The sequence below is a fragment of the Rhineura floridana genome, chromosome 6 (assembly GCF_030035675.1).
Source record: "Rhineura floridana isolate rRhiFlo1 chromosome 6, rRhiFlo1.hap2, whole genome shotgun sequence".
NCBI lineage: Eukaryota > Metazoa > Chordata > Lepidosauria > Squamata > Rhineuridae > Rhineura > Rhineura floridana.
In genome coordinates, this window is record NC_084485.1 from 18953184 (window position 1) to 18968355 (window position 15172).

At 43.9% G+C, this 15172-nt stretch overlaps 2 protein-coding genes across 8 annotated transcripts in view; both read left to right on the forward strand.

Annotated features, from left to right (window-relative positions):
• The first annotated feature begins 1286 nt into the window (after positions 1 to 1286).
• LOC133386505 (R-spondin-2-like) lies at positions 1287 to 1943 on the forward strand. Its single transcript, XM_061630162.1, has one exon. It carries the CDS (start codon positions 1287 to 1289, stop codon positions 1941 to 1943), a length of 657 nt encoding a protein of 218 aa, XP_061486146.1.
• Positions 1944 to 9845: 7902 nt separating this feature from the next.
• SYCP2 (synaptonemal complex protein 2) overlaps positions 9846 to 15172 on the forward strand; it is a 138746-nt gene continuing 133419 nt past the window's right edge. For 5 of the 7 annotated variants that reach the window (XM_061631110.1, XM_061631116.1, XM_061631117.1 and 2 more), the window contains exons 1-2: positions 9846 to 10119; positions 12691 to 12740. In XM_061631110.1, coding sequence (XP_061487094.1) covers positions 12714 to 12740 — 27 coding nt within the window. In that variant the 5' untranslated portion in view covers positions 9846 to 10119; positions 12691 to 12713. Of the gene's footprint in view, positions 10120 to 11752; positions 11815 to 12690; positions 12741 to 15172 lie in introns of all 7 variants that reach the window. The other 2 variants (XM_061631111.1, XM_061631112.1) reach the window with 2 other exon arrangements.

A 15172-nucleotide genomic window follows, 5' to 3' on the forward strand; every position in this document is an offset into this window, starting at 1 on the left:
GTGGGTCTTCTGCGATAGCTTTCCACAGGTCTTCTTTTACTAGAAAAGCCTGCATTCTCTGTTTCCAAGTGCCATAATTTTTCCCTGTCAGCCTTCCCAAGGGAATCCCAGCCGATAACGTAACAGACATACTTTCACTTTTCACAGTTCACCGCCTTTGTAATTAGAGCTTCTCACCTCTGTCCTTCAGTTAGTTTTTTTTTCTTTCCCACGGCTCTCTCACAGCTTTCAACTCAGCTTTCGGTTTCTCCGTCTCTCTGCTGTTTTACTCGCTGGTCTGCAGTTCTGGCTTTTCTCTGCCGCTTTTCTGCAATCCTCCGCTCCAGGTAACCCTCAGCACCAGGTAACCCTCAGCACCAGGTAACCCTCAGCACCAGGTAACCCTCAGCACCAGGTAACCCTCAGCACCAGGTAACCATCCTCTGCTACCACTTGTTGGATGTTGTATCTGGCGCAAGCAGATGCCCAGGATGCAGAACAGTATAGTGACAGGCTAGATGCCAGTTGAAGCAATGAGCCGGACAAGCAGTAAGTTTTAAGAGTCACTTTACTGACAATAGAATATATCACAAGCTCTCTCTCTCTGTACAAACTCCTCGACCCCCACACTCTGCAAGTGTCTGCTGGCCCTCTATATAGATAAGGCCAGCTGCCCGAGCCTAGGTTGCATAGCAACGTGTCCTTGAAGATGGCTCGAGCTCTGCCAACTTTCGCTTCTAATCCACGTAGCTCACTTGTGGAAATTTAACCTCTGCTTCCTCGGTTTAATAGCCAACAGTGGCGCTTTAAAAAATTTCTCACAATTACATTACATGTTAATACTTCCTATTCTTTTTAGAATATGTTAGTACATATCACACAGCCCTGTTATTAAGCCCTGTGTGTGGTTATCGCTCCAGAACATTCTGTGATATAATAGCAGCCTCTTCCTGCTTCCTTGGAACTTTCAAGAGTTGCTTGAAATAGGCATACTTAGAAAATGCACATACAAGTTAGAATAGTGATATTAGGGTTGCTATTACTGGGGGGAAATTTGATAGTCTGTGGGGACTAATTTCCCCCCTTGTTTTTCTGCTTTCATGTAGTGACTAAAGCAAGGCTCCTCTCAATGAACCACATATGCTCACCCATAACAGGCTACAGTTTCTTACCTGTGTCATATTTTCAAAATAATGTTACCTCATCTCCTCAGAGGGTTGTAGGTTTGTTGTAACTCCGCTACTGGTGAGTTGAAGCTCCATTCTCTTTGTGGCTCTGCTGCTGCTGCGAGGCCCCAGAGTCGAAAGATGCAGTTCTGCTTGTTCTCCTTTGCCCTGATCATCCTGAACTGTATGGATTACTTTCACTGCCAAGGCGGCCGCTGGAGACTCAGCAAGAGAGCTAACTATGGACCAAATCCAATTTGCAAAGATTGCTTGTCTTGTTCAAAGGACAATGGATGCATCAGATGTCAGCATAATTTGTTCTTTCTGCGAAGAGAAGGAATGAGACAATATAGGGAATGCTTGAATTCCTGCCCACCAGGGTACTACGGTCTCCAAGCCCCAGACATGAACAGATGTTCAAGATGCAGAATAGAGAACTGTGACTCTTGCTTCAGTCGAGATTTTTGCACCAAGTGCAAGCCTGGGTTTTTTCTCTACCGAGGTCGATGCTTCGAAGAATGCCCTGATGGCTTTGCGCCATTAGAGGAGACCATGGAATGTGTGGAAGGTTGCGAAGTGGCCCCTTGGGGGACGTGCAGCAGAAACAACAAAACATGTGGATTTAAGTGGGGTTTGGAAACCAGGACAAGGCAAATTGTGAAAAAGCCAGCAAAGGACACGATACCATGCCCAACCATTGAAGAGCCTAGAAGATGTAAAATGGCCCTGAGGCACTGTCCAGGAGAATATTCAAAAGCCAGTGGGGAAACATTTCAAACCTCCCAGAACAGTCTGTAAGCTACTTCACTGAGTGGCAACCTTGGTGTCAGAGGACAGAGCTATGGTTCCTGTGCAGCCTGTCCTGCACCATCTAAGCTAGCCAGCTGCCCTACAGTGCCTCAGAGTACGCTGTCCCACCACAAATGTTAAACAAAGATTCATCTACCAGGCTGGTTGGCTTTTCCATATGGAATTGGTGGGTGGGAGAATTGTGGCCTTCGGCTCAGGCAGTAAACTGTTTTGGGTGATTCTCTGTATTCCATTCTGGAGCTGATCAAAACAATCCCTTTTTCAGCTGTTGTATATTCAAATCATCTTGATTTTGGACCTATTCACATATTAATTTATATGCATATATAGAACATGCTGTGGACAGGGTAGCCATATGTCCTGCCTTACAGAGAACAGTCCTCTATTTGAAGAAATCCTCTGTCTGAAAGGCTGTCTGGTCTAATAACCATCAAAAGGGAGACCAGGAAAAGTTGCACTGGGACAGAAGACTAAGCACATAGGTCACATGGTCACAGCCTCCCCCCCCACAATGCTGTGCAAGTGGATTTCTGCTCATGCAGTGGGACTTCATTGTCTTCTCCTCCTCCATGTGTCTCCAGAAATTATTCTGCTGAGTTCCACAGCCCTCCAGAGCATATTTTGAGGATGCGTGAAGGGCTGCAGGGAGAAGACAGACAAGACACTGAGCAGAACTCATCGTATTTCTATTAAAATTATTTCTAAATTTGCATCTATACATATAAATTAGTATATGCACATTTTATACAGTTATGTGTCTTTTTTTGGGGTGATGCATTTCCACTTTTTGCCAGTGTGTATGTGGCCACCCTAACTGAGGAGCAGCAGAATCATGCCTTCCTATAGCTGGCATGCCTCATTCTTACAAGCTGATGTACCAGGTAAAATATGATGCACATATATTCATGTGACACACTAAAATGAATGATATCGGCATGATCATTGGAATATAATGGTCCCTTCTCAATGCCATAAACAAAATATGGTTGTATACACAGTGATTTTTGTCCGTTTTTCCCCAGTGAATATTTATCCTCACCCCTCAAAATTGTGGAGCAAAGTTCACATATATGCTGCATACATCTTAAGCCCTGTTCACACATTATTCACATGTAGGACACTTACAGTTTTAAGCTGAAGTCAGGCAATGGTTGTTGCCCTGCCCTGCCCTGCTACACACAGTGAGCATAGTTATCTGCAAGCGACCCCCGATGATAAAAACTACTTGCTCAAAGGGTCCCCATGTGATCGTGACACCCGTGCAGAGTTCCTGATCATGTTGTGCTCCTTTTTCCAAGCAGGTTCTTGCACAACGAGCTCCCCTTGTGGACAATACTCAACATGCAGTTTTTAGAGCACAGAACAAAGAGTAGGGCAAGAAACATTCCGGCTTGAAACCATGCATGCCTTACATACATGTAGTAGGGTTATAGCAGGGGTAGCCAACGTAGTGCACTCCACATTTTGTTGAACTACAGCCACCAATATCCCTGATGACTGGGCATGCTGGCTGGGACAGATGAGAGCTGGAGTCTTGGGCTACAGGAACACGAAGTCAGACCTGTGGTCCATCTAGCACAATACTATCTACACTGACTGGCAACAGCTCTTCACTGTCTTTACTAGCCCAGGCTAGAAATGAAATGAATTAAACTTTGGACCTTCTGCAAAGCATGTGCTCTGCCACTTCATTCATTCCCTGGCGATCACTCGTAGTCGAGGAGGATTGTCTTCTCTTCTCAAGGCTAAACTTGCCCAGTTCTTCCAGTCTCTCCCCATAGGGCTTTGTTTCTAGTCCCCTGATCATCCTAGTTGCCCTCCTCTGAACTCGTTCCAGTTTGTCAGCATCCTTAAGAACATAAGAACATAAGAACACAAGAAGAGCCTGCTGGATCAGGCCAGTGGCCCATCTAGTCCAGCATCCTGTTCTCACAGTGGCCAACCAGGTGCCTGGGGGAAGCCCGCAAGCAGGACCCGAGTGCAAGAACACTCTCCCCTCCTGAGGCTTCCGGCAACTGGTTTTCAGAAGCATGCTGCCTCTGACTAGGGTGGCACAGCACAGCCATCATGGCTAGTAGCCATTGATAGCCCTGTCCTCCATGAATTTGTCTAATCTTCTTTTAAAGCCATCCAAGCTGGTGGCCATTACTGCATCTTGTGGGAGCAAATTCCATAGTTTAACTATGCGCTGAGTAAAGAAGTACTTCCTTTTGTCTGTCCTGAATCTTCCAACATTCAGCTTCTTTGAATGTCCACGAGTTCTAGTATTATGAGAGAGGGAGAAGAACTTTTCTCTATCCACTTTCCCAATGCCATGCATAATTTTATACACTTCTATCATGTCTCCTCTGACCCACCCTTTCTCTAAACTAAAAAGCCCCAAATGCTGCAACCTTTCCTCGTAAGGGAGTCGCTCCATCCCCTTGATCATTCTGGTTGCCCTCTTCTGAACCTTTTCCAACTCTATAATATCCTTTTTGAGATGAGGCGACCAGAACTGTACACAGTATTCCAAATGCGGCCGCACCATAGATTTATACAACGGCATTATGATATCGGCTGTTTTATTTTCAATACCTTTCCTAATTATTGCTAGCATGGAATTTGCCTTTTTCACAGCTGCCGCACACTGGGTCGACATTTTCATTGTGCTGTCCACTACAACCCCGAGGTCTCTCTCCTGGTCGGTCACCGCCAGTTCAGACCCCATGAGCGTATATGTGAAATTAAGATTTTTTGCTCCAATATGCATAATTTTACACTTGTTTATATTGAATTGCATTTGCCATTTTTCCGCCCATTCACTCAGTTTGGAAAGGTCTTTTTGGAGCTCTTCGCAATCCCTTTTTGTTTTAACAACCCTGAACAATTTAGTGTCATCAGCAAACTTGGCCACTTCACTGCTCACTCCTAATTCTAGGTCATTAATGAACAAGTTGAAAAGTACAGGTCCCAATACCGATCCTTGAGGGACTCCACTTTCTACAGCCCTCCATTGGGAGAACTGTCCATTTATTCCTACTCTCTGCTTTCTGCTTCTTAACCAATTCCTTATCCACAAGAGGACCTCTCCTCTTATTCCATGACTGCTAAGCTTCCTCAGAAGCCTTTGGTGAGGTACCTTGTCAAACGCTTTTTGAAAGTCTAAGTACACTATGTCCACTGGATCACCTCTATCTATATGCTTGTTGACACTCTCAAAGAATTCTAATAGGTTACTGAGACAGGACTTTCCCTTGCAGAAGCCATGCTGGCTCTGCTTCAGCAAGGCTTGTTCTTCTATGTGCTTGGTTAATCTAGCTTTAATAATACTTTCTACCAGTTTTCCAGGGACAGAAGTTAAGCTAACTGGCCTGTAATTTCCGGGATCCCCTCTGGATCCCTTTTTGAAGATTGGCGTTACATTTGCCACTTTCCAGTCCTCAGGCACGGAGGAGGACCCGAGGGACAAGTTATATATTTTAGTTAGCAGATCAGCAATTTCACCTTTGAGTTCTTTGAGAACTCTCGGGTGGATGCCATCCGGGCCCGGTGATTTGTCAGTTTTTATATTGTCCATTAAGCTTAGAACTTCCTCTCTCGTTACCACTATTTGTCTTAGTTCCTCAGAATCCCTTCCTGCAAATGTTAGTTCAGGTTCAGGGATCTGCCCTATATCTTCCACTGTGAAGACAGATGCAAAGAATTCATTTAGCTTCTCTGCAATCTCCTTATCGTTCTTTAGTACACCTTTGACTCCCTTCTCATCCAAGGGTCCAATTGTCTCCCTAGATGGTCTCCTGCTTTGAATGTATTTATAGAATTTTTTGTTGTTGGTTTTTATGTTCTTAGCAATGTGCTCCTCAAATTCTTTTTTAGCATCCCTATTGTCTTCTTGCATTTCTTTTGCCAGAGTTTGTGTTCTTTTTTATTTTCTTCATTCGGACAAGACTTCCATTTTCTGAAGGAAGACTTTTTGCCTCTAAGAGCTTCCTTGACTTTGCTTGTTAACCATGCTGGCATCTTCTTGGCCCTGGCGGTACCTTTTCTGATCTGCGGTATGCACTCCAGTTGAGCTTCTAATATAGTGTTTTTAAACAACTTCCAAGCATTTTTGAGTGATGTGACCCTCTGGACTTTGTTTTTCAGCTTTCTTTTTACCAATCCCCTCATTTTTGTGAAGTTTCCTCTTTTGAAGTCAAATGTGACCGTGTTGGATTTTCTTGGCAATTGGCCAGTTACATGTATGTTTAATTTAATTTCACTGTGGTCACTGCTCCCAATCGGTTCAACAACACTTACATCTCGCACCAGGTCCCGGTCCCCACTGAGGATTAAGTCCAGGGTTGCCGTCCCTCTGGTCGGTTCCATGACCAACTGATCTAGGGAATAGTCATTTAGAATATCTAGAAACTTTGCTTCTTTGTCATGACTGGAACACATATGCAGCCAGTCTATGTCCGGGTAGTTGAAGTCACCCATTACTACCACATTTCCTAGTTTGGATGCTTCCTCAATTTCATATCTCATCTCAAGGTCTCCCTGAGCATTTTGATCAGGGGGACGATAGATCGTTCCCAGTATTAAGTCCCTCCTGGGGCACGGTATCACCACCCACAACGATTCTGTGGAGGAGTCTGCCTCTTTTGGGGTTTCGAGCTTGCTGGATTCAATGCCTTCTTTTACGTATAGAGCGACTCTGCCACCAATACGTCCTTCCCTGTCCTTCCGATATAGTTTATATCCAGGGATAACCGTATCCCACTGGTTTTCTCCATTCCACCAGGTCTCCGTTATGCTCACTATATCAATGCTCTTCTCTAAGACCAAGCACTCCAGTTCTCCCATCTTGGTTCGGAGGCTCCTAGCATTAGCGTACAGGCACTTGTAAGCAGTGTCTCTCTTCAAGTGTCTTTGGCACTTGTGGTTAGGCCTGTGGTAATTTTGCTCTTCTGAATTTATATCCTGTGCCCCTGCTCTCACAATGCCTACTTCTAGGCCTACCCCTTTTAAAATTTCATCATTTCTTTGGTTTTTATCCCAGGGGGGAGGTTTATTCCGAACCGGACCTTTCTCAGCTCCTGTCGGGTTTCCCCCCTCAGTCAGTTTAAAAGCTGCTCTGCTACCTTTTTAATTTTAAGTGCCAGCAGTCTGGTTCCATTCTGGTTCAAGTGGAGCCCGTCCCTTTTGTACAGGCCCGGCTTGTCCCAAAATGTTCCCCAGTGCCTAACAAATCCGAACCCTTCCACCCGACACCATCGTCTCATCCACGCATTGAGACTGCGAAGCTGGACCTGTCTGGCTGGTCCTGCGCGTGGAACCGGTAGCATTTCAGAGAAAGCCACCTTGGAGGTCCTGGCTTTCAGCATCCTACCTAGCAACCTAAATTTTGCTTCCAGGACCTCACGGCTGCATTTCCCCATGTCGTTGGTGCCAACGTGCACCACGACCACTGACTCCTTCCCAGCACTGTCTACCAAACTATCTAAACGACGGGCGATATCCGCAACCTTCGCACCAGGCAGGCAAAACACCTTGCGGTCTACACACCCATCACACACCCCACTGTCTATGTTCCTAATGATCAAATCACCCACTACAAGGATCCCTCCACCCCCTGGAGATATATCCTCGGCACGAGAGGATAGCTGCTCATCCCCCAAGAAATGGGTCCCTTCTAAGGGATCGTTTCCCTCTTCCTCAGCTGGATGCTCTCCTTCCCCGAGACCATCGTTGTCCATGATAGCAGGAGAGCTATCATCGTTGGAGTGGGACACAGCTATAACGTCCCTGAAGGCCTCCTCCACACACCTCTCTGCCTCTCTCAGCTTTTCCAGGTCCGCCACCTTGGCCTCAAGGAAATGAAGTCGTTCCCGGAGAGCCAGGAGCTCATTGCACCGAGAGCACACCCACGACTTCTGTCCAACAGGCAGATAGTCGTACATGCTGCAGGCAGTGCAAAACACTGGAAAGCCCCCACACCCCTGCTGGCTTCTTACCTGCATAGTTTTGTTTAAGGTTTATTACGTCAATGGGTTGGAGACTGCGGTTTAGTTGAGGTCAGGGAACAGACGGGCAGAGTGGGGGGCCCTGGCCTCCTCGCCCTGCTGCCGAACTCACTCTGCTGCCGAACTCGCCTTGACGCTTTGTCAGCTGGGGCTCCCTCTAGCTCGTGGAGCAGGCTCCCTCGCTAGGGTGCTCTGGTTCCTCCCAGCTACTGCTGCCAGCCAATGATGTGTTACTTGAGGCTGATGGCTATCAGCTGGGGCTTAACACTTTAGTATTCTCTCAGGCTTCCTTCCTTCCTGAGCGAGGGGTGGGGCTGTTTAAGCTTTTGGCTGCTTTTAATCTAATCAAGGGGCTGCGCCTTCCAGGCAAGTCTTTTGTGTTTGTTGTTTTCCCACCTAGAACAGCCTGACCTTTCTTTAACCTAGGGAAACAGAGCTTGTGGTTGTGTTTCAGGAAGGCTGAAGCTGCCCTTTTTAGCAAGGACTGAGCTGACTCTCTCCCTGTATGTGTCAGTGGAGTTTCCTTTTCCCCCTTCTCTCCGACTGGAATTTAGCCTTGTTTACAGTGTCCCCTGAAGCTTTCCTGTTAGGGTGGTGTTGAAAACTAGCTTTCTATGGGCTTCCTTCTCCTAGGATCTGTCTCCTAAGATATAGGTTCTTTCAGGATTTGGCTCCTAGCTCAGGGTGACCTTGGGCTGCCCTTATTACTTATTGCTCTGAGCTGTTTTACTTCAATTAAATAATGGAATAAATGGGAGCTACTTACCCTCTTTTCGCTCTGCTGCTTAACTCACCTTGACGCTTTGTCAGTATAGTTTGTCACTTTATCCTTCTTAGAGTGTGGTGTCTAAAACTGGACACAGTACTCAAGATGAGGCCTAACTAGTGCCAAATAGAGGGGAACCAATACTTCACACGATTTGGAAACTATACTTCTGTTAATGCTGCCTAAAATAGCATTTGCCAGTTTTGCAGTAACATCACACTGTTTGCTCAAATTCAGCATGTGATCAAAGACGAACCCTTTCCAAGATCCTCTCAGGATCTGGCATCTGATGTCAAAATAGAAGCTCCAGAACAGGTTACATGAAATGCCTTCCCTGGCAAATGTATTTATATTCAGTTGTTGGGAAGGGGAACTGCCAAAAACTTCTCTTTACCCACCCACCTCAATAGAAGGAAAGTAATATTTATTTACTGTACTAGGACAATGACGTCCCCATTTGCACTATACATTTAAAGCAGTGTCATACTGCTTTAAACATAGCTCCCCCCTCAGAATTCTGGGAACTGTAGTTTGTTAATGGTGCTGAGTTGTTAGGAGACCCCCCCCCCATTTCCCTAACAGAGCTGCAATTCTCAAGAGTGGTTTAATAATAGCTCTTTCCACGGGACTCTGTTTACTCTGGCTACTACTACTAAATGATAATTTATATGGCACCATCTAACATGAAGTCCAATAATAGAATATACGGAAACTATTGAGGGGGGTTTAAAAAGAACTGGTATTAAGGAAGCCCCGTAGAGAATGGAAGCAACTACTCAAGATAAGGCAAACAGGCAAAAGATAAGCGACAGAATTTGTGCGTTCACGGGAAACAGGTCTACGGGAAGTTCATGGAAAATATATCAAGACAAGCGCACACCCTTTGTGAAAAAGTTTAATGTGTCTGACAGAGAGTTGAAGGGACGGGACCACACTCTCAAGGGAACGGCTCCGATGTGAGGGGGAGGAACCCGATAACGGTCGCGGTTGTCAATGACAGTTATCAGCCACGCTCATCATCAGCTGATTGGCTAGAGAGAACCGGCGGGGGGGGGACGGACGAGAAAGGAAGCGTGAGAAGGCGGCAAAGCTAGGGAGAGAGGATTTCTCCGCCTTCCCCTTTCGGTGCCACAGCTCCCGCCCGCCTTCCACCTCAAGGCGCCTTAACGTGATTGGCTCGCTCGAGGAGGGGGCTTACTCTGGAAAGCCTTCTCTAGAGCTCGGAAGTTGATTGGCTGAAGGGAAGGTCGCGCCTCGTTGTGGTCTTTCTCGTCGGGCCGTGTTGTGTGAGGAGAGCGGGGGGGTAGAGCTTTGGTTTCACACGCCTCTCGGAAACCCTTTTCACGTCCGCCTCGGTCCCTTCAGGGCCACCCCTTCTAAGGGTGCTCGCCAGGTTTCTATTATTTCTGAGGTGGGGGAAGGTAGTGAAATCGATATGGTCTCCCCCCCCCCCGCACACGCTTGCCTTACTTTCCCATTATTTGTTCGGAATGGATTCAGGTTGTGGTGGACATCATCGTCATTGTAATGCCTAAAATACTTGACGTGTTGTACAAAGATTTTTTAAAAAGATACACCCTGCCCTTAGGCTTATAATCGAAAAGACAAATACAATAGGATCTATAGCCAGTGTTTAATTATAAGCATTTCCATTTTTTATTTTCTCTTAAAGACCCAGCCTTTATTTTAACAGCATCCTGACACACTAGTCTTCCCAAAATTCTTTGGGGAAAGCCCTATGCTTGAAATGTGTGGTGTAGATGTGACCAAATATTCAATGTGTGTGTGTGTCCCTATTATCAGAAAAAGCTGAATTTATGTGGGTATACCTGGTGTTACTGGTGAAGGTCCAGGTTCAGATCGAGGTGGTAGTAGGGCACAAAAGACCATGGTAACCCCAGTTATAGGGGGTGATCTCACCACAAACAGGCACAGGAGTTTGGATAATGTTTTACAGTGCAATTCTGACTAGATTCAGAAGTAACTTCTTAGAATAGGACATGAAAGCTGTGCAAATGTTATAATTTCAATAATCAAAATCCTAAACACGTTGATCTGTAAGTACATAAATAACATCTGTTTTGGCAATCCTAGGCATATGTACAGTAGGGCCCCGCTTTACAGCGTTCTGCTAATACAGCGGTTGTCAATTGCAGAAAGGCCCTGCTCCTATGGCGCTTGTTCTGCTTTTGCTGCGGTTTTTGCTCGTCATGTGCCATTTTTGCATGATGCGCACCATTATCTTCAATGTGCTCCGCTTTACAGCGGTTTTCGCTTTACAGCGGGGGTCTGGAACATAACCCGCTGTATGAGTGGGGCCCTACTGTACTTGAGAATAAGCCCATTGAACTGAGTGGAACACATGTCTGATAAAGGCATAGGTTGCATCTCTCTTTGAAATTAATGGGGACATTCCATAATGTGTTTATAATTAGCTTGAAAGGGAAAAAGAGGACAGGATGGGGCAGTGGGACACATTACCTAGGGAGGTTATGCAAATAGTTTAAATGAGTTAAACATTTTGCAAGAATGTTGTAACTGAATATAAACTATTTTAGTCCATTTGTACTTTAATGGGACAGGCAGGTGATCCTGTTGAGCTAATTTTAGCTAATGCTGCATTTACCCAGGCAAATTAGCCCTGCTTATCTCCTGTAAGACCTGTCCTCATTACCCTATACCCTTATTGGCAATTATGCACTGTATATTAGCTTTTTTGTATTGCTGGAGCATGGTTGTAGTTCCTGCCCTCATTTGGGTGGGTGGCCAGCTCCCAAAGCAATGGCAAAAAAACTGTTAAAATGAGCAGAGCACACACTTAGGCTTTTAACATACATATCAGTTTATAGGATTAAGGATCTCTTGCAACTACTGTTACAATTCTAAAGGATATGGGGAAGATGATTCCTTGTGCTTAAGTTTGTGTTGATATGTTCATTGGATCACTCAACTTTGGCTAGATCAGGGGTTCTCAGACTTCAGTAGATCATAAGTAGTCTCATTAGATTGTTAGTAGTCTCAGGATTTGTTACATGTTCATTCAGATGGTCCATGCTACTTCTGGCTTTCTGGTTGAAGATGAGAGATGGTACATCCATTGCACTGGGTATTTCTATTTATTTTTAATTGTATTTTTATTGCTTTCTTATTTTATATTTTATTATATTACAGCAGGCAGAAAAAAACATTAAGTGGTTGCTGAAACCCTCAGCAATTTTCAAGTGGCCTGTGAGGGAAAAAGTTTGGGAACCACTGATCTAACCATAGTTGATCATTGTTAAGTTCCACGTTATTTATTTGTTTCTTTGTTAGAAGTATTATAACAAATAAGGATAGTCCTAATTTCAGTGGGGTGGTGGACTTCCTCCTTTTTTAAATGACTGCACGCTGAGGCTCTGACCTCTTGCTAAGAAGTTCTAGCATGACTGAAAAAAATCTATAGGGTCTATCCATCAAACTGATTTTATGTAAGATTCAAATCCCTTAAGGTATGTTGGCCCTAGACCGTGCAGTGATTATTACACTAAAATGTTTCAGTAACTGTTGGGAGAGGTCATTGCATGTTTTCTTATGTGTTTTGCCATCAGAAAGCAGGCTGCTTCATGAACCTTTTTGAAGGACACTACTATTGTAGGTAGAAGGACCAGTGCAAATGCATATATCAAAGGGTGATAATTGTGTTTCATAACCATTACAATCTTTGCATGTTTACTTGGAAGTAAGTGTCATAAGTGTCATGGTGTTAAATGGGCCTTAGAATGTTACTACATAATGTGAATAAAAAGTGATGTAAAGTAGATGCAGATTGAGATTTTGAAGCAGGAATTTCTCATACCGCAGATAATCTTAATAATCAGTTGTCCCTGTACTTTTTTATTGGGTTTTTAATCTTACTGACAAAATGCAAATTTTCAGTTGTAATGTATATTTATATTAATTAAAATTAGATTTATATTAAAATGTAATTTTTTAAAATTTACAGCTTAAGTATATGCAACTGCCAAAATGCCTGTTAGGAGGCGGGAAGGACAGGTATGGACTAATCTGTATCTATTCTTTCTGAGCTATAGAAACTATTTAAAGATTTAGTATTAATAGCTTTTCTGTTACCAAATAACAGTTCTAGAGGCTAAAAGTATATGTATGTCTCTCACATAGCAGGATAGAACATTATTATATTCCGGACCCTGAAATGATGTCGAAAATAGACTTATTTGTTGTTTAGCTCACCCTTTTCCCCCAGTTGCTTTGAAAGTACATAAAATAAGACTAGTGGAATTACTGTCCAAACTACTCCAAGAATCTTTGATTCAGGAACAGGTAATAGATTCTTAGACCCTAAAGATCCTAAAGAACATGCACAGATATACATAGAGCTTCTACATAAAAATTTCCACTCACCCTTTGATTTCAGAGAAGGGGTCTGCATTGCATATACGTAATATCTCAGTTAACAAAATACATGCATTCCTGGACTTTACACTCTTTAACAGAAACTTTGGTCCCAGAAGTAGGAATAACATGGAAAGAACAAGAATAGGTTCCTACACCACAAAAAAGAAGAGCAGTTCAACATCTTTCGGCAAGCTTTTTACTCAAAACTAGCAATATTTATGTCTGAAATGAAACAACCAGGTCATGTAAACATTGCATGAAGATTACTTGAAGGCTTTTTCCAAAATGCATCCAGGGATGCCTGCCTTGCCTTTTTTTCTTTTATCATGTAGCATCTTGCTATAGCAATCTAAAGCTTTGAGCACAGTTCTCTCCATACACTTAATCAGGCAGGCAAGGGCAGCCACCACCACCACCCTGTTCTTGGTCGCTCTCTCTCTCTGCCATCCTCCCCTACACTCAACCAGACGCATCTGCAGTAAACAGTGCTTCTAGGACACCCGAAGCACTGTTTACTGCGGAAGTGCCTGTGTCACCTGGCAAGGAGCACCATTCAGCCACACATGAGAGAGCTGCCAGCAGCCGCTGCAATCCAGTAGACAAGGAGCCACATTCTGACTGTGTCAGAGTGTGTGCCCACCCCCACCCCCCTGCATCCAAAAGAGACTTTGTTAAAAGGAGCTTCTTTCCTGGCAGATTTGTTAACTGAGAGGTATTACTGTACTTTCCTTTGCTTGTGTTTATACAGCTTCCTCTTCCATTGAAATGAATGGAGAAGCCCTTGCAGGCACAGAAACTTTGTGTGCACGCATCAAAATCCTTACATCCACAAAAGAAAGCTGGATTGTGCCGTCTCAGTGGATTATACCTTAATGTATATATATTTAGGATCACACTTTAAAGAATAGGAACAATTAAGTGTTGACAGAGTTTAAAAAATGTGAAAGGACTTAAGTGGAAGGAGGGAGGAGTCACAAGTGTGGATATTTTCTTTATGCACTACCCCCCCCCAGTCCAGGAAATCATTGCTTTCAGTTCAAGCCAGTTTGATGTGTCCTGATAGTAATATAGGCACTAAAAATGTTGTAGTGTTATTTTTCAGACTGTTCAGTTCACTTAGGCTACAATTCTACCACATTTACTGAAATGTCAATCAGTAAGTATTAGATTCCCCCCCCCCGTGCTCAGTGCCCAGTTATGCACATTTGAAACCTCTTCTTTGAGCTCTATAATCAGAAATCCTATGTTGTCATTCAGCCACATTCTGAGCAGGAACTCATAGAACAGCAAGCTCAGCACCTTGGCAACAGGAAATGTAACTCTTTGTGTGCTATCTTCGATGAATGAGAGGTGGTATGGGAGGAGTGTTTTCTATGAACCCAGCTGAAGCCTGTCTGCTCTCCTTAGCACCCAGATGTTGTAGTGCACACACACTGCAGCAGTTTCCTCTTTTTAATATTATTGCCTGTTTCCGAATGGATGGGTCCTAGTGAAAGCCACCTGCAAGCAGAATTGCAGTTGCCGCTATTGGGAGTATTGTGATTTTAAAAATGTGTAAATCTTGCTGTGTTGATGTGTAAATCTTGCTGTGTTGATCCACATAGCGGTTGTGACATATAGCTGTTATGGGTGGGACAATTTGAAGCTTAACATGCATTCACTATGCCCTTGTGGTGGGTGATGTTTTATTGCTACATTTTTTCCACCACCACTCATCTTTTAGTTGGCATTAAAACACTTTTCTGGTTATTCTTTTTTTAAAAAAATGAAAGAGGTTTGGCAGTATAATTTCAGAATCTATAATGTTTGTTTTGTGGTGTTATGAACATAGCAGGCTGCCTTATATTGAGTCAGACCAATGGTATTGTCTGCACTGATAGGCATCAGCTCTCCAGGCTACCTGAAGATGTTGGGGATTGAACATGGGACCTTCTGCATTCTGTACCACTGAGCTACAACCTTTCCCCAAAGTGTTAAAGTACTTTAACACTATAATATAATGATGCTAATTTTATTTTATTTTTTTTAAAAACCCTTTCCAGTCATTGCTATTTTAGCAACATGGTTAA